This window comes from Sinohyriopsis cumingii, chromosome 9 (assembly GCF_028554795.1).
Source record: "Sinohyriopsis cumingii isolate HCF-2022 chromosome 9, ASM2855479v2, whole genome shotgun sequence".
Taxonomy (NCBI): domain Eukaryota; kingdom Metazoa; phylum Mollusca; class Bivalvia; order Unionida; family Unionidae; genus Sinohyriopsis; species Sinohyriopsis cumingii.
In genome coordinates, this window is record NC_142969.1 from 17,920,443 (window position 1) to 17,941,118 (window position 20,676).

The 20,676-nt window shown below is 35.4% G+C and overlaps 1 protein-coding gene across 1 annotated transcript in view; it reads right to left on the bottom strand.

Moving 5' to 3' along the window:
• LOC149791327 (uncharacterized) overlaps nt 1–20,676 on the bottom strand; it is a 100,534-nt gene that overhangs the window by 12,690 nt on the left and 67,168 nt on the right. Inside the window, exons 18-21 of the mRNA XM_089969856.1 lie at nt 14,703–14,849; nt 8,008–8,093; nt 7,663–7,733; nt 7,131–7,157 (exon numbers count right to left, since the gene is read on the bottom strand). Of these exons, the coding sequence (XP_089825982.1) occupies nt 7,131–7,157; nt 7,663–7,733; nt 8,008–8,093; nt 14,703–14,849 (331 nt within the window). The remainder of the gene's footprint in view (nt 1–7,130; nt 7,158–7,662; nt 7,734–8,007; nt 8,094–14,702; nt 14,850–20,676) is intronic.

Below are 20,676 nucleotides of genomic sequence, written 5' to 3' on the forward strand. Positions count from 1 at the left end.
ACACTTTGTATCATTGATTAATATAAACCCTGTGGATAGATCACAATGGAAGTGTGCACAGAACGTTGCAATGAACCACATTATTTGTAGGTTGCTTGGTGCAACTTTAGTTTCAATGTTTTCATCCAGCCCTAATTCTTTTTTTCTCTCATTCGAGATTTTTTATGTACTTTGTCTTTTTTCTTATACATCAGAGAGAAGGGGAAATGGAAAAAAGAAAAGATTGTGATGAAATTGTGTACCATCTTAAATTCATTTAGAAAACTGGGATTATTATTACATTAAATTTTCTCTTTATTTTAATACATCAGTAATGATTAATCAATGCAAATTCATCATTGATCTATAGTAATAGAACTGATAGCACACAGATCCAATAATGTTTACATGTGCGGCATGGATGGATCAGAATTTGATGTACCAATAATATGTCTTTATACCAACGATTCTAAATATACGCTAATTATTAAATTATTATAAACAAATTCAAACGTACTGGAGTAAAACTGTATCGCTGCATTTATTCGGCTTCTTCATATGTATCTTATGGTCAATCTAAACATATACCTTCTCCACATTTAGAAAGATGCAGTAAGACCTTTTTCGATTTGCACAATTAGCCGAAATATCTTAAGATTGTGTTTTATGTTTAAGATGTTGCTCTAACTACTGACAATGTATTTATCTATATCGTTAATGTCTTCTTGAAATCATTTCCTGTAGACAGAGCAGTTTTAATGATAGTTTCAATCAACGACAAAGACTCAATCGGGTAGGACATACTGACTTTGAACTGGCAGTTGCAACAGTACATTCAACCTCCACAACCGAAATTGATTGGTTGTTTTGTCTATTTTTGTCTTCTAATACACTGCAAATAACCTACAACATATGATTTCAAAAACTCTGTCCAAAGGCCATGAAATGAGATGAACAGCTAAAGCATACTGTAAAGAGAGCAATTATCAATTTTTAAATGAGGCACACAGACGCATTATCATTATGCCGTAGTGGGTAATTACTGGATCATACAGACTCAGATTCATTTAAGTACTTACATTTATTCAAAAATGCATCATGGTTACAAACCCAAATGTAACCAAATCTTCAGATGATTGTAGCTCCTTATATCAGTTTTAAAAAATTTATACTCTCTGCATCTAACGAATATTGTTAAATTGGGCTTTTCTGAAATAAGGATGAAAGATATCTACCCATAATAAGATGAACACATGCATAAGAAATGTTCTAGACGATAGTTAGCATTGTAAAATTGTCCTAATTCAGATGCCCATAATGTAAACCGGAAATATGCTCATTGTGGGAAATCATACAACATACTGTCCGAATTCTCTACTCAAATGTTATTAAACAGGGAGAGCTTGATCTTTTCATACAACGTCCACAATGTTAGAAAGAGATGTTCATAACGGTAACTCCTATAAAGGTAAAAGGGGCATTCCTACTTAAATCTCTATAGGATCTTTTTACATATGAAGCAAATTATTTGATGTTTTCCTTCCATCAGCGAAACAAGAAATAGCAGGGGTCAAAATGGATATATTCTACAAGTTCATCAATTAAGTTTAAGTATTACTCCTTGTATTTATCATTTACATATGCGATAAAATTTTAAAAATGCACAAATTATATTTAGAGCATTATCAAATAACCTTATTACTGAAAAAGGTCATTATATTTTTATACATTGCACATCAAATAATGTCAGAAATTACCTAATGTTGCTGAAGTGAAAAAGTGTTTCATTTTAAGACAAGTACAATCAATTAAAATTTGGACATAACATAATATGTACGTTTAATTGTATGTGAATTGTATTGAATTATGCTAATTTGTATCACATGTTTGCGTCATGAAGTTACGTTTGCAGATTAATGCTAAATAAAGTGTCCATTACGTTATGCTGATAGTAAATTAATCCACATCTAACTCATGCAACTGAGTGTGCACAACGTCAAATACAAATGCATTATTGTTTATCTCATGAGTTCATATGACAGAGAGAGCTGTAGGTATGTGCTTACCATTGTTTCCCTTCAGCCAAAATGAACTATATAATACTAGTGAATTGATAAGAAAGATTCTTAAAAAACTGTTTTGTCAGCACAAACAAAAAACAATACCTTTGTGTGCAAAACACATATAGCCCAATATCAAACATAGCATAAAGCAAAAAAAACAAAGTCACATCAAAACTGTAGAAACAAAATTGGAAAATTGCTATAATGACTTAAACATCATCCTACAATTAGGAATAATTAATTAATTTATTTCTCCTGACAGGATGTTTTTTAATTACAAGAGAACAAAATGGTATTAAGACAACACAACAGCAAAATTTTAAGGTAACAGCAGTACTCATATAAACCAACATGTAATAATGAACCAATAAAAAAAACCTGGCGAACAGTGTTTTAACTTATTAAATTAAGCAACTATACTTGTTTGCTATGATACTGTAGTGATTTATCTAATTTGAAAGACATACTTTCATATTTTGTGAATTAAACTGCCTCACAATATTGTGGTCTCCTTGTTCATTTATCTATATGCAGGTATGTATCTGTACGGTGGGTGAGTATAGTTGAGTTTCTTACATACAAGATGAAATACATCACTCGACACAAGAGAAGTGTCTCTGAATTTCATGCTCAAATGTATTGTCTTGCCACATGCATAACAGAACATAGTTTGGATGTTTGAGGGCACTATATTCATTTTGCAACTGACTTAATTTTGATTAATGTGTAACTAAGGTATGGCTGTAGTTTAGGGATAACAAGCTGCACAGTTTAACAGCACTGAAAACCTATGTTCCCAACTGTGTGATGATCATATACGAGTAACAATGATCAATGAGAATAATAATGCATTTGACAAAAATTAATTTACAAAGTTTATTTAAGTGTTCTCCTTTAATTTTAAAACTAATGAATTATTTATATGAACCTATGCTTAATGAAAAAACTAATGAAATATTAATATGAACCTATGCTTGATGAAAAAACTAACGAAATATTAACATGAACCTATGCTTGATGAAAAAACTAATGAAATATTAATATGAACCGATGCTTGATACTTAATTTGGTATATGATGTCTTAGCATGAAATCAGTTATTTTGTTCTAAACACCACTTAGAACTATTTGAAACTCATCAACAAGTTATTTCGGTTAGCTGCCTTATATATAGATAATTTGTCAGCTTGGATTAATTCAGAAGAGCCACTCTTCACACTTGAAGGAGACCATATGGAACATAATCCTTCACCAGATGATATACAGCTATTGTTTATTCAACAACTAACAAAATACATATTGTTGTGGTTGTGAGGTTTAGTTGTTATATATGTATGACAACAATTTGAGTAAAATGATGTGTAAATTAATAGGCGATTAAATACGGCAAATAATTATGATCAGCAACTCAATATTCGCACAGGGGCCCCGAGTGGCCAAGTGGTCTAAAGCGCTCTCCATTACGGATCACTGCCATCTCACCTCTGTCTGCATGGGTTCGAGTCTCAGATTCAGCCAATGTGGGTAGTGAGAACGCTTGCCAGTAGCTTCTCATGGTCAGTGGTTCTTTCCAGGGTTGTTCTGGGTTCTTCCTCCACTTTAATACTGGCCGCCATGTATAGCCTATCGTGTGCTGAAAAATGGCGTTAAACCCTACAACAACAACAGCAATATTTGCACTATTAAGAATGGATTAATGTCTGTATACGTAAATATATAGCTATAATTTTATAACTTCAAAATGGTAGCCATCATTCATTAAATGCAAACAACCTGAACGTTGGTATATCCAGGGCGGAAACTTTGTCAAGCAAATTCAAACAAATATGCTCCCTAACTTGAAATAGGCTGACAGCTCTGAAATTAGAATAAGCATGTTACTTTGCAAACAGATAATACAGACAACAACAATGAAAAGAAGCATATTTGACAATGATTATGGACTTTATTTGTAACCTCTTTAACTGCCTCAAAGTTCTTCAATGAAGATTTTATTAAAGTATAGGGATCCCCTCTCAACTGTCCACTAAATGGTATAAATTACATTTCGCTTAGAAACATTGTCATCATCCACATGCATGGATAATATACTTTAGGCATAACTTAACAGATTTAAAGATGAGTATAGACATAACCATATCAGATAATTCCATGATGAACTCCGAGGAATCTAAAAATAATATAGTATAATAATTATTTCTATTTTTTATATCAACGCTACTTGCTTGAAATTCAAATAATGATATGCTGACATATTGCACTACACAGGGTAACACTAGTTACTTTCTAAGCTAGCATAGAAATACATCCAAGATCCTTTATAATGCATTACCCATCATTTAGATAATTGGATTAACTACATTTAGAGCAGTCATGAATAATAACCAAGGATTCAGCTGCAATGTAGTAGATGTAATAAAAATAGCTGTCACAAATGAATATTATTATTTCCTTCTTAGCCAATTTATTGGTAACTGAAAGCAAATATTTTCCACAATAGTATTATTCATGGCCAAATCTAGAATAATTTAACAATTTTATATGGCAAATCGAAAATAATCTTAAACATATTTTCAAATTTTGAAAACCTTACGCTAAACAGAAAATATCGTAAGCAAACTTATAATATTTTATGGAATTAATGGATACGTTGTTTGGTAAGAATAATATAATTTATTATTTGGTCCTTCCATTTTCTGTAAGTTTGATGACATATATTGTTGCTACATAATAATTTTATTATTTTCAATACCCGATAAATATATTTTTTAGTCTTCTATGAAATGTTTTCTCATCATCTGATCCGTAGTTTTAAAATGTTGCAGTTTACTGCTAATATAGTTTATGTTCCGCTCTGTTAATAATCATTCATACATTCCAATCTACCTGCAGCTGAGTGTGCACAACGCTTAGTTAAACTGCAAGACATAGAATGAATTTCACATGAGCGAAAGGGAAAGAGAACGAACTGTCCATCTGTCCTCAAAACTGTCTTCCTGGGGTGAAAAACAATACAATAATATAATTTTGAAGAGGAAGATTCATATGAATCTGCTATTTAAAAAATAACAATTAGGATGAGAAAATAGATCATTGCTTACACAATACATATGTCCCCATACAGACAATGCATAAAACCTCAAGATAAAAGAAAATTCAAGAGACGTTTGCATTACAGATTATATATGTTGGGAAAATTATGTTTCATGGAGAATTGATTAATTTATGTATAAAGATGCAAATTTTAAAGAAGTAACTATATCATCGAGTGCTAATACAATATAGTAGTGACATTTTCATGTAGACATAGTGCACATTAAAATCCATATATCACCAATAAGAAATAAATTGGTGACTAGAATCATTAACTGAAAGCAAATTAAACCATTTGTTATACGAGTGTGCATTTATCTAATTCAATAAATGTCTGTTCATATTATGTAAACTGTACTACCCATCTATCGGTTTGTATCATTATGTATGTATGTATACATCTATCTATCTACATATGCATCTCTGTATGTATGAATGTATCTATGTATTTCCAGTAAACATACATAAATAATGAATTATAATTCTAACATGGTTGTTCCTTGACATCTCCTTTAACGTAATCCAAATTTGTGAGCAAACCAAAACAATCACTGAGGAGAAGTGATATCTTAATTCCAGGAATACTATTCAACTGACCTTGTGGAAGTCTTTGAGCTACACCCCAAACTATCCATGCATATATTGAATAAAACTTTACAACAATGATGAAAGTCAAACAGAGAAAGAAAGTATTACGGAGAAATGTATAATCTGAAACTACCAGCAACTTTAATTTCTACGCCCATTCATGCCCTATGTTTGCCATGTCACAATTCTTTACGCATTTATAGTTAGGAAGTGTGCATGATTTTTATGTGCAAGTCACAAAGAACACAATTATGGACACGCTAAAGAATATTTTCTTCAATTGTTAAAATTAAACACTTTTTCATTTTACCATGTTTTCACATTGCACGCATAACCAATGTTTATACAAGCATTCTTTAAAGTATATAAAGTTTCTACGGATTTCTGATTTACCACTATATATATAAAATCCAAACTACCGGTGTCAACATCAGCGTTGGAAAGACTAATGCTTATATCTCGTATATGATATGCTATTGATGTATAAATGTGTTTTGCCATTATTCCTGTATATATTTTGTAAAAATCACACAAATTACCTACATCAACTGACCACTGCAAGGACAATGTCCCATGACCTGAAATCTGCAAACCAAGTTTTAGGCATTACTGTCAGGAGACTAACTATCCGGAGTTTACGTCTGCCTATAAATCCCTGATGCAGTTGAGTGTACACAACACAGTGTGTGCCCGTGTTGATATTTGGCAGGTTAATATAATAGTACAAAACAAAGCAACAGTATTTTTCTTGTCTCATTTCTTTCAAATAAATCCGTAGGAAGTAAATAATCGGTTACTAATTAATTAATGTTTTCTTTGTACATGGTAAATTGTGCACCTGGATTCATTCTATTTTACTCGCGTTGCATTCCTTCTCATAATTTATTTTGGATAATTTCACAGCTTTATGGTCAATACCTTTTCTTCCACAACACTAAAGTGAATTATGGACTGGCGGATAGATTTAATGATGTATATCTTTCAAGTAATATGTATCCATCTACTGTCATGTGGGGTTATAAATCTCATTTGTGCTTAACCCTTTTATATATACATAGTGCTCTTTGAAAGCATGTGTTTTGAAAACAGAAGAATCAACACATTAAGGTTCTAAATAAAAATGAATATTGTTTTAGTCATCACATTTGTTCCTCGACTTCCATACTTGGTTTCTTACATAAACCAAACGTTCAGTTCAAAACAATGCTAGAAAGGGAGATATGTGTACAGACAGACAGACAGAGAAATAGGGATAGACAGAAAGATAAAGATATTGACGACGGAAAACCTAATGGTACATTTCTCAAAAAAGACAACTGCAAAACCATCCTCATTTCCACTATATTTTCTGGAAAATCTAAAGTCACATTATTTGATATGTGTCAAAGCATGCACGTGATATACTCACATATTTCTTTCGCAAAGGGATTCTGAGCTGCGTTACAAATAAAACAAATGCATTTTCACAATGATATATACCAGATGTCTATCAATATCAAATATGTTTGAGATGACTGTGTTCACAGTTGTCACCATTATTTAATACATAATAACTGAATCATAATTCTAAACTAAATTGTCACTATTTTGTGTAAAAAGTTCATTCCAAAATATTTTCAGTTAACATATTGTCAAGTTTGTGAACAACATAAGTATCACAACACAAACTGTATATGACATGAAGTTTATAGCGGGAATGGTGTTTTATTTATAGAAAATATCAAAATCATCTCAAGCCCTTGAGCAAGAGTGACCTGTCCTTTATGTGCTTTACACTTTTTTTAGGGCCTAAGTCTGTTAGCTCAGAGTAGGTCACTTTTGTGGTATATTTATTCTCTGCAGGAAACTCACATCGTTAATACTATAAAATCAGTATTTTGTGTTAACCTGGGAAACAAATGACCTAAAGTGTCCATTTGTACAAAAAAGTCAACACATACCATATTTCTAGATCAAATTGTCCCTCTGTGCCATATCTGTAGTAAGATTTAGATTTATTTGGCCAGCGGACCTGGAATGAAATAGTTTTACTTGTCATCAAGCTTATAAGAAAGTACATAGTAACTATCTACAGTTTAAGAAATGTATATCTTAAAATTTTCATTCTTCATCCATGCTGGAAGAGTATCAAACCAAAGACTTCAATGATTCTGATTAATGACACCAATATTAATGCATTTTGCTTAACTTTCCTTATAGATTATTTAATTCTCTTCTGCGCATAAATATTTGGGCGGAGAGCCATGATCAAGAATGAACCTGCAAAATAGGATCGTTGAACATACCAAAACCATGCCATCATCTCTAACATTAAGCACAACTCCTGTGGAATCAGGCATGCCATTGTCATTCCCATACATCCAGGATAGTCCTGAAACAATACATACTTTGTTAAGCTGCATCTTTATTTCAACACATTTAATGCACCAAAAAGAGCTCACATCGACACATCCCATAAAGATATAGCCATCAAACACCTATCCCATTACAATAATATAGCAATAAAGCAACTCAGACTCATAATGCAGTGTTAAATGCAATTGTAACACTGGACATGTGACCTGTAACCCAATCATACCTGACCAAAAAGGGTGCAGGAGCTAATTATATATGTAAATGTATTCATATATTCTTTGCAAAATTAAAAGTTGTTAACCCTGACAAAATCTTAAGTAACTTCAATATTAATTTAAATATATATGCCATTAACCTGCTGAAGGGCATAACATCTCTGTCCTATATAACTATCATAACTCCAAATCCATCACATTATACATTATCACTTCAAGCATTGAAGTCTACATTTGATGAAAACTCACGTTAAATCTCATCATTCAGACTCGGACAGCATTGTGTTCCTCTTTTTTAAAGTTCCCATTCCATTTTGAATATCGTTTATATATTTCTTCTCATTAAATTCGTATACAATATCATGTACTAAACCAACATTACTATCTCCTGTCAGGTTCATTGTTGGTATCTTGAAAACTTGAATCTTTAATCTTATTGTTCAAATTTTGTTTGGAACAATTGTTATTGATCTGGTGGGGTATAACTCCCAAAGATCTTAACTTTTAAGTGCAATATATCTGAAGTGACTTTTTAAATCTGCATAGTAAAATAAGTTATTATTCAACAATCGCCCTAAGTCATCAACGAACGTTTTAAGCTCTTCGTCATTCAAATCCTTCTGCAATTGTTGGAGTTGGAATAGTAACTATTGCAAGTATCCAGATCCTGATTCACTTCCCGATTAATTTCGTCTTTCTTTAGAAGGGCTATCTCATTTTGATGAATTCCTTTGGTAGATTCAAGTTTGTTTTTTTACCAGATGTTATGAATAGTAAAGGTCTGACACAGGCGGTTATGGCAACAAATCTCTAGTTAACTATATCATGAAATCTTTCAATTTTCACTCTTTTCAAATCTTCTATTCTCCGGTTCTATGAGTTTAGTAACTCTACATATACAATGGCTTATTTGCCGTTCATCTGTTCTATATATGTTTGAATATCTTTCAGATCATTTTCTTATAATGTCTTACAAATCTGACCACAAAGAAGTCTTTGTACAAATACTGGATTCCCCCACATTGCTTGGACAATTTGGATTTCAAGCTCGCAAGATATATTTACATCTATATATTATGTTCGTATTTGTTTCCAATGATGTCTTAGACTTATTTCATTCGTGTATGATGTGAAAATCAATGGAATTAATATGCCATGAAAGAAATATCACTTTCCAATCCTCATTGGTAATGATCATACCAAATTATTTTCATACCTGCGTGCAATGGTTTGTATCATTACATTATATGAAATCACAGTAAAATACGTTTTTGAGCAATGATGAATCTAATAAGATGGGGTAAAAGACATTATGGCAGTCAAAGTTTTATGGACATGAGAGAATAAAATATACAGATTATCGGATCTAAAGAATTCACAAACTGTACAGGATTATATAGCTGTGTGTATTTTTCGTCTCAGCGAACCCTAACAAATGAACATTAAAAGACAGCATTGTGATAGTGTAAATGTTATAATGTGCTAAGAACTTCAGATATTAAGATATACAAGTATCCTTAATTTTCAACATTACCAGTCATCAGCTCTTTAACTTGCTTCTAAATTGTAAAATTCAACTGAGTTAGGTATATTTTGGTTTCCTTCTTATGATAAATGGAAGATCTTCTTCAAATCAAAGAAGATATTGTATGTCTCATCGCACATATTGCACTCTGTAAGGTTATCATTGCGGTGATCTATGGGACTGAATAACTATATTTCCTCACCCCTATGGTATATGGTAATGTAGATCTCCATTTAACTTCAAAGTTTGCTAGTGTCCATGAATTAATAGCATATTAAATGTCATATTACTTCACCAGAATGATAAATATGAAACTGCGTACACGATGTATCTATCAATTATTCATTATGCTATATGAAGCACATTAGACAAACTATTGATTTATCGCGGTTTCAGGTGCGTGTATGGTGAAACACGAAGCATTCATGCATGGATTATGATTATGTAGTATGAAACTATTAAATCATGATGTAAGTACACCATGTATGACACATCATGTATGTCTGCCAAAGTATATGGAGCATCTTGTATGAGGTAAGTTGATATGATACGGTGGTGCAATATAAAGTTATTACATTGCCTGAAATTTCACTGGATTGAACTTCATCTTCATCTTCGAGTTTGAAACCATTTGGTCCATTCAAATGTTTATAGCACATGAGCAAAGACTATTGGCATTCTAACAATTTTGAGCTCATTTATTGGTATATACTAATTACACCAGTTACTTTACTTTACCTTATTTATATACTATTATTTTTGTATTCACTAGAAATTAGCTTCAAAGACTTAACAGAACCAGATGGAAATAATCGATTGCTAAAAACTGCAGTAATTTTATTAAACTTGCAACATTTTTGCACACCTTATGCTGCCTTCCTAATGCACTGTGTTACAGCCATCAATTAGGAAGTTGAAGAGACTTGGGATATTTGTGCAAACTTCAAGCGAAAATAACTGTAAGAATAAATAGGATACTTGTGTCCATAAATAAACATAATAAAACAATTACAGTAGTCCCCCTCTTGAACGGCCCCACTGACCAGCGGCCACCCGCTCCTTATGGCCAGAACCCGTTGGCACCAATGAGTTTGTGTTCAAAAGAACCCCTCACGAAAGGCCACCTGGCTAACATGACCAGCGGCCAGTATATTAGTGCAATAATATAAATTTACCCCTCACAAGCGGCCGCATTTAATTTTAATATGTATCTAAAACCAGCATTGTATTCACAACGCATGTTAAGTAATCCAATTTCTGTTTCCTGATGTCATGTTTTCGTTACTGACAGAAGTGTTAACTAAAGTGGGGGCCCCGAGTGGCCGAATCACTGCCATCTCACCTCTGTCTGCGTGGGTTTGAGTCTCGGGCTCGGTCAATGTGGATATGTGAGAAAGCTTGCCGGTAGCTTCTCGTGGGTCGGTGGTTCTTTCCTGGGTTTTCCTGGGTTCTTCCTCCACCATTAATACTAGCCGCCATGTATAGCCTATCTTGTGCTGAAAAATGGCGTTAAACCCTACAACAACAACAACAGAAAGTTGACTAAAGTACATGTACCACTAAGGTTAATATTATACCATTTACGCCTCACAAGAAGCCACATTTATTCCATAAAGCAGAGAAAGACTCAAATTTGAATCCATACAAAAGGGTAAGTACATGTAATCCAATTAGCCTTACTGCTGTGTTATCATAAGATGTCCGGTTTAGTCATTCTGATAATTGTTAAGATTACAATTATTGAACAGTAGTAACAGCTGAGAAGTGGCAGTATTGATGTACAATACACAAGTCATCAGGAAAATGGTTTGATAGCCTTTATGGCTTCCCTTAGTAAGATGTTGAGCTTGTTCACTTTGGTAATAAGTGGCTATTACTACTGACAATAATTGTCAAAATTGCAAATTCTAACAACCGCGAGGTCAAATCTGCATGACGTTTAAGGTACATATCAAAGCTGTTTTGGCTTCTCTCACTTAGTGTACAGAAATGTACAAAAACATTAGGGTACCAGATTGCGACTAACGAATCACATGACATGATCACTTCCTTTAAAAACACACGGCAATTTGTTTAAATGCATAAAAAAATGTTTTATCAGTACTGTAGTTGCAAAAGATCAACATGTCATCGAAAAATTCTCAGTTTACTGACCGGGGGTGGGGGGGTGTTGAGGATCCTTGCAGAAAACTGATGTCATAAAGACTCAGATAAACAATATTGTGAAAGAAAAGGAAACAATTCAGCAGAAGTGGGAAGGTGAAATGGACGGAGAAAGGAAGATTGTTTGAGCCAGGAGATGTTTGTATCCTGATTTGAATGACAAGAAAAAGCAACAATTTTGTCAGTTGAATTGGGATATAACAACTTTACCACAAGTAATGGATGGTTGCACAGATTTCAAGTGCGACACAAGTGTTCTGTCCTTAGGGGAGAATCAGCTGATGTTAAAAATGAAGTTGTCGAAGATTGGAACAAAAGACTAAACGATATATGCAGGAGATATAACAGCAAGGATAATTTTAATGGTGACTAGACTGGTTTGTTTTTTTTAGACAGATACCAACAAAGTGACAGGTGATATGATCTGTAACATAATTATAAAGACAGTTTTAAAACTATATCAATGGTTATTCATAACATTATTTTGATAATGATGAAACAGTTTGTTTTACATTTATTTCACAACATGCATGCGTTTTTTTAATGAAAATATTAATGAAAATAATAAATGTTTTAGAATTAAATGTACTTGTGACTTTCTTCATATGTATTTACTATTTGCATTTGCCATCCCCCTCAAGAAAGGACACCCTCATTATAAGGCCACTTTCCTGCTGCAAGAGGGGGACTACTGTATATGTTGATTCTGGTGAACCATTAGGAGCATAGGAGCCTTTTAGAACATTTAGATGCACCCTTTCAAATGGTTTTACAGCTGATTATACTAATAATGTAAAAATTAGATCGTGTGCAAATGGGTCCGTGGATTTGCCAGAAATAGTAAAAAAGAGAATGAACTGAGAAGTAAGGTATAATTTGCCATCTTATGGTGACATTCTGATATTTAATGAATATTTACATTAACATGTTATTTTTATATTGTAGTCAACATCGCATTCAATTGATCTTTTGTTTTTGTACATGTAATGTACATTTTTTGTAGGAAAAGTTATATTAGGAAATAAAATAATTAATATTCTGTTAGTAAATCTGAACTCATCAGTGATAATTAGTCTACGTATATATAAGGTACTACATAGTTACACGTTTTGGCTAATTAAGGTCCTGTGACTCTAAAGGAAAGTAGTATCGAAACATCCAAAATGGACAAACAAACTCTATACAGTTGGATGCGCACTAAACATAACATGTATAAAGAAATAAAGAAAAGATGCAGAGAACAGACAAGGAGTGACATAACTGACTGTCTGACTGAGTTCGTTCACCGATATGTTAAAATGATTACACATGCTTTTAAAACTGCGGCATGTAATAAAATCACCTGAGGAGGTTCTCAAAAACAAAATAAGATTAGGTTTTTCAGTCATCTATTGATTGTTCATATCACTATCGAAAATATGTGTAATAGATATTTGACTTACCAAATAGTATCTATTTATTTACAAATGTTGGAGGGGCCCGGAGTGGCTGAGTGGTCTAAAGCGCTCTCTGTTACGGATCACTGCCATCTCACCTCTGTCTGCAAGGGTTCGAGTCTCAGATTCAGCCAATGTGGGTATGTGAGAAAGCTTGCCAGTAGCTTCTCATGGCTCGGTGGTTCTTTCCGGGGGTTTTCCCGGGTTCTTCCTCCACCATTAATACTGGCCGCCATGTACAGCCGATCGTGCACTGAAAAATGGCGTTAAACCCTACAACAACAACAACAACAACAACAACAAATGTTGGAGACATATGGTGGTTACAATCAACATTCTATGTGAATATATTAATTTATATAACAAGAGTCATAACTCTATCGAAAATTGAGCTGACTAAACCAATCCAATTAAAGGCACATCTAGGACTATGAGATAGTCTACACCATAAATTGTAATAGAATCTGTTGAATGGCTTCTGATATATGCTGTGGTGCAGTTATGGCATTGACGGAAAATATTACAGATCTCCATCAAAAGTTTCTCTAAAAGACCAATTAACCTTAAAGGGTCATCTAGATATGACAGGAAATTCACCTACCAAATGGTTTTAAATCATACGTAAGGGTTGCAGAGCTATGCCGTTTGCAAGCAGCAACCAAAGTAAAAATTATTACGTCAGTTGTCAAGGCCTACTATTGTTTTGAGAATCGATATTACATGTTGCAATGCCCATACAGTAATCAAGATCTTTGAGACGATGTGCAAATTAAGTGAACTGGAATATACTGAATGTTCTCTGTGATATGATGCTTATAATATTCTGATGACCTGGAAATGTAATATTGATGAAATAAGGGCAATAGTCCTATTGAAACTGGGCACATGTAAGCGATTATTTTAAAGGGCACATCCACCAATAGACTCACTGCATCCACATTTGCGTAAGGGTTGAAGAGCTCTGTTAGAAGTGTGAATGAAAGAGCAGACAAATGGACTGAAAATGCAATTAATACACAGTTACATCATCTCAATGCAAGACTTTCATTAGCCCTAACTGCGTACTTGTATCTAGTGAAACTCCATCTGCTGATATAAACGTAGTACTCTTGTGCATTTGAACGCTTATTGGCATTAAAACTGGAACATTTTTGTTCTTTTGTGCCTTGAAGAATCTTATATTTCACGTTTACATTTTAATTATATCACATATATGAAGATGGTTTCCCTGGTCACTCTGTCAATGATTTAGTATAAAATGCATTTATCAGTATAAAAGGACATACCTCGCTTCACGTGGCAACCAGTGACAATAAAATCACATGGCTGCAGTACTCTGGGTTCATCCACGACAACAACCTCACAGTTTTCCATATCTTCTTTAAAGTAATAGTAGTGACGTTGTCCATTCCCGTCCCATTCGACATAAACATCTACAAATAAGAATACTTGTATTTAGAATCATGCTTGAACTTTGCAGTGGTCAAAGCAAAGAACTCATATACTGTCCAGGCTGCACCCCAAATTAGCCACACCTCATTGAGATACTGACCAGACCCCATTAAGAGACTACACGGCACCAGCGACTAAATCTCGTACTATCAAGCGGATGACCTTGTGAAATATCACCGCCATGAAAACCTACCACAAACCAGACTCTCCTTTTTCAAAATGGATCTTTTGAGTCCCACAAATATGATTGATGTGATAAAAAATCAATTTGATTTAAAATTATATGATTTGCATTATATGACTTGAAAAACCAAATTTTCGATGTAATATATGTTTCTTCATGAATAATTAGACAACATTCCTTAGGATAATTACTACTCCTCAAATCCAGCCATCCCAAATACTACTTTTAGCTAACAGGTACTAAAACTTGTCTGCCGACGTATGTGGCGGTCGGGCAGAGTGATCTCCACTCAGGTATAAGAATTCGTGGCTAAGTCTAAGAACCTCTCAGTTATTACAGGCATACTCCCTAGAAATGTTACTGTGGGGAGGCTGGTAGTGTGAATGTGTATTATAATTGGGTATGTGTTCTGGATGAAAAGTATTTCACTCTGAAAAATTGGTTTATTCCTTAAATAATTTACCTAATCATAATACCTTAGGAGAGTACGTAATAGGAGGCAGGAGGTATATCCTCTTTCCCCAGAGACACCGGTCTCTTAAGGTATCTGACACAGCTTCTAAGTAACCCAACTGGAGGGGTCTCCATCTGTTGGGGCACAGCTTCCAATAGAGAAAAATCTGTTACACCCACCCCTGCAAATTCAGCGGTAGCCGTGAGGCCACGTTTTATGACGTCTATCGACCTGGATGAGAGACCTGTTGGGCTGTGGATACAAGATATAGGTCCTACCAGATCAAATTGGTCCCTTTGGAATGACAGATCTCAGAGATAAAATCCAGAGAATGCTGACTGATCCATCCCTAAGCCTGAATGATGTCAGTTAGAGAACAGATCCGAATGAATGCTAGACTTCTGTAACTTCTCTAACCTTGTGAACAAAAATGCATAATAAGTTCATTTGAGATGGGGATATAACTTGATATCATTCTTCAATGCATCACAACTGCTGTGGATGGCATCCTGCGCCAGGAACAGGCAGGCTTTAGGAAGGGCAAATCCTGCATCGACCACATCTTCGCTCTGAGACAGATCCTTGAGCAGTCCCATGAGTGGAATGGATCCCTTTATGTAGTCTTTGTGGACTTTGAGAAGGCCTTCGAGAGCCTGCACAGAGCCTCTCTGTGGAAAATCCTACGTCACTACGGCATCCCCCAGAAACTTGTCAACGTCATTAGGTCCCTGTATGAGAACATTGAGTGCAGAGTCATCCACAACAACCTACTCACTGAACCATTCAAGGTGGAAACCGGAGTGAAGCAAGGATGCATTCTCTTGCCGATCCTCTTCTCACTGGCCATTGACTGGATCATGTGCTGCACCACAGAGGGCACGAGGCAAGGAATACAGTGGATGCTGACCTCAATGCTGGATGACCTGGATTAAGCCGATCACATCGGGGTGCTGGCAAGCAGACACCAGGAGATCCAACAGAAGACACAACAGTTGGTACAGACAGCAAGCACCAAAGGTCTTCGAGTCAACATAGGGAAGACACAAGTCTTGAGGAAGAACACTAGAGTGGGCGACCCAATCACCATCAACGACCAGCCTCTGCAAGAAGTAGACAAATTCACATACCTGGGCAGCATGGTCACCACAGATGGAGATTGCACAAGGGAAGTCACCACAAGAATCAGCAAGGCCAACCAGGCCTTTGCAATGCTGAAGCCCATCTGAAGGACAACAAACCTCAGCGCCCACACGAAGATCCGTATCTTCAAGAGCAACATGCTGAGTGTCCTTTTGTATGGGTCAGGGTGTTGGAAGACCACTGCTAACATAGAACGCAAGCTCGAAGTCTTCCAGACCAAGTGCCTGCGATGGATCATGAGGATCTTCTGGCCAAACATGATCTCGAACGAGGAACTCCGGCACAGAGCGGGCGCAAGCACCATCGCTGAGACCATTGCAACTCGTCAATGGAGATGGCTCGGCCACGTCTGCAGAATGCCCCCTGACTCACTACCAAGGGTGGCACTGAGATGGATTCCACTTGGGAAAGGAACCGTGGCAGACCCAAAGAGACCTGGCACCGAACCGTGGAGCAAGAACTCAAGACCAGAGGCCTCACCCTGCAGACCGCCCCCATAACAGCAGCCTACAGACCAAAATGGTGCTCCCTTGCTGTCTCCTCAAGCACCTGATAGCGCAGAGAGGATTGATTGATTGAGTTGATTATAACTTGATATGACGAGCAAATAACCTACTCAATCCAGGATGAGACAGTTTTTCTTGATATATCGTTTTGTCATGTCTTGATAGGTAGAAACAGGTGTAAACTCCCTCAACATAACTTCAAAGCTCAAACTGGGTCTAGTAGGTGAGCCTTATCTAATATGTTGAGCCAAGACATGGTTTTATGACAAAAGTCTGGCTACCCATGGAAAGAAGGCAGTTCTTGGCGATGAGGATGCAGACACGAATAAGACTAATACGACTTGTCAGAACAGCATGTAACTCAGGTCTGCTGATATGGCATATATTTCACTCAGTCTGCCTGCAGTCCCTAACACACCATGAAGAAGCAGGTCTGGTATGAATGGTTTGCCAAAGATGTCCTTGAAATTCGTTTAAATGGTGTCTTGTTCAGCCAGGTTAATACCCAAGGTTGGTTCAACCTTGGGTGTATACTCAAAATCGGTGAGTAGGTCAGATAAGTTCTTGTTTGTTCTATATTCTCTCTTCCATGATGATGAGAGGCGTCAGAGATCATGGAGTAGCAAAATTGTATCATACTTTGTGCTAACGTTCTCTCTTCGAAGAGCCAGAATAGGATCTTAGCTATCTGCATTATAGGTGCCTGGAGAGGCAGGATATCTTTGTTTGTGCACCACTTAGGGAAAATGTGTCATTTGCATCTGTATGATTTCAAAATTGAGGCTGGTTGTGGATGAGTGATTCCGTCCACTATGGGCAGTAATAAACAACAGCCATCGTGGATGTCTGTGTAGATGAGGAAACACCTTAATTTTCCTAGCAGTTTCTGATGCAAGATTCATGAGGTCATTGATCCACGACTTCTCCCACTTGGGTGGTGCAGTGATATGAAGACCTACTGTTTCTCTTGCCTTCTGTAACATTTTTGGAATCAGAGGTGTTGGAAGGTAGGCATATGGATCCAAGTCAGCCAAACCTAGCAATAGAGTGTCAACTGCCCAAGCTTTTGGGTCCAGGATGAGAGATAAAGGTTGGAAGTTTGGTTTTCCAACTTGTCGCAAACACGTCCACCAACGGTCAGTCCCAACCAGGTATATATCTGAGTGATAACTGAGGGATGCTGAGGCCATTCCATCTGTATTAGTTAATTGTTCCGATACAAAGAGAAGGTTGGTAGGTTTAGGCATTTCGGGATGTATTGAAACAATCCTGACTACCTGTCAACTTGTATTCTTACAAAGTGCATTTGCACATATCATTAATGTTGGAGATAATTTATAATCTCCATTTATTGTTTACATTCCCTTCATGTTGGAAAGTCGTACCTGTGTTTCCAATGCAAATAACAGCAACTGTAGTATAAGTTTTTGATATATGACACTTGCACAAAGGAAAAGTAATTTGATACAATATGTAAATCATAAAAAAATGATTTGGTTAAATATTTATCATCTGGGTAAAGATTTTTGAAGCCCAGTGTGTACATGATAGCATTGTAAACTGTTATCACTTACCTTCTATTCTGAGAGAGAAATAGGCAATTGTATCTATATTTCTCCAGGACTAAGGTAATACTCATGTAAGTTCATAATTTTTCGTCACCAGTGTGATGAAACTGTTCATCATCAATGCTGAATCTTTGTAAAATTTATTGTGAATTAACTGTTATTTTTGTCATTTGAAATCGGGCACCATTTTTACTACTGTGTGTATTGGGCACTTGGCTTTTTCCATTAGGCGGTGCTCAGGTTAATCTTTCCTAATTCTTCCATACTTAGTCACATTCATGAAATTTTTGTCATGAATTTCCCGAGTGTGTTCCCAAAACCTATAAATAGGGGTAATATCCGCCGTTTTGGCAGTTGTGGTTCCACTGGACTCCAGTAAAGGTCTCAAGATCAATCAAAAAGTCTCTCATTATCTCAACTGATAATTTCAAGCCTTAATAGCAAGCTAGAGTAGTTACTACTGACACATTAAATTTAGTACTCATAATGACTACTATGATGTTTCTCTGAAACTGTTTCAACGTTTATTTCCTCGTTATATCAGATAAAAACTCCCATAGGAGGATTTATCTGATGACACTGTCACTGTGTCGTCATCAACACAGCCATCTGCTTTCCATTGGAAATTTAGTATTCCGATTGCCATTATCGAATTTCCTACTCAATTTCATGCATCATTTTGAAATCACAAATTTCCATCCATTTTGTAGTGGTTGTGTCATTTAGATGTCGAAATAATAAACCCGACACAACAACACACTTTGCTGCTACAAAACAACACACATTGTTGCATTCAACTCAAGCAACACACTATTGACATCTGGTTCCAGACTCTGTCGCTCAAAACGACACACTGCGTCTCAGGGGACGCTCACCAGTTATTATGTACTTTTGAGAGAGTGACGTATGTAAGGTGAAGCTGTTTGCATTTAATACATGCACAATGGAAAGAATGGTTGCATACCTCTATGCTACATTAATGTAATGTGGATGATATTTCTTTGGATATTGTACTTTTGGAAATTGTACATGATTTAAGCACACTGCTAACAAAATGACTGCTCCCTTGTGCTAAAAAATCAGCCTAAATTAGTATTAAGTACACTGTCCATAGCAGCTATTAAAATAGGGTAAATGAATTTTGCCAGACTAGACAATATCAGCTTCTGAAAGTGCAATGAATGAATTACCAAATATATAAAATGTAAAAAAAATATTGGCTCTTTTTTATACAATTTACCTCTGAAGTTCAGGAAGTGAAAATGACCAAGTAGAGCTAGCACTCTTTTGAAAGGTGCACATCTGGAGTAAGGCCAAGCTTTATACTCAGTAACCCATAGTCCAATCATCAATCATACATCAAAATAAAGGGAATTAAAGGTTTTCTGAATTACACCTAAGATATACAAGATCTTTTTTAAATAGCCGGTATACCCAGTGAGGAAAGCCAGGGAAATTCTTTTTCTTTAAAATCCTAATCCTATGCCAAATACAAAACTGTAGAGCGCCACCTTAACCAACAAAAGTGACACACTTAACATCCGGTTCCAGACTGTGCCTCTAACATATTTACCATTGGGCTCTAAAACACAAATCCCGGTCTGGTTCCAAACCTTGATTGGGTGCACAAAATCATTACCACTTCGGTACATTATATGAACAAATTTTAAGAACTATTAACTTCTTTTTCTTTATAAGATTAGTTTGGGAACTGGAATTATCTGAGTTTGAGATTATGTGAATTAGGACAAATGAAAAATTTATGCTGATTTTTCACATTCAATTTAACACTGAAATTATTGTTGTCATTTCAACATGCTTTATCAAACATCTTTTCTGAAAATTGGCAAATATTATAATTCACTATTTTGAGCACTAGATTTTGTGAGAAAACACATTCAACCCTAGAAGACATATAATAAACTGTGTTGACTATTTATATTTGTTTTGTTTTGT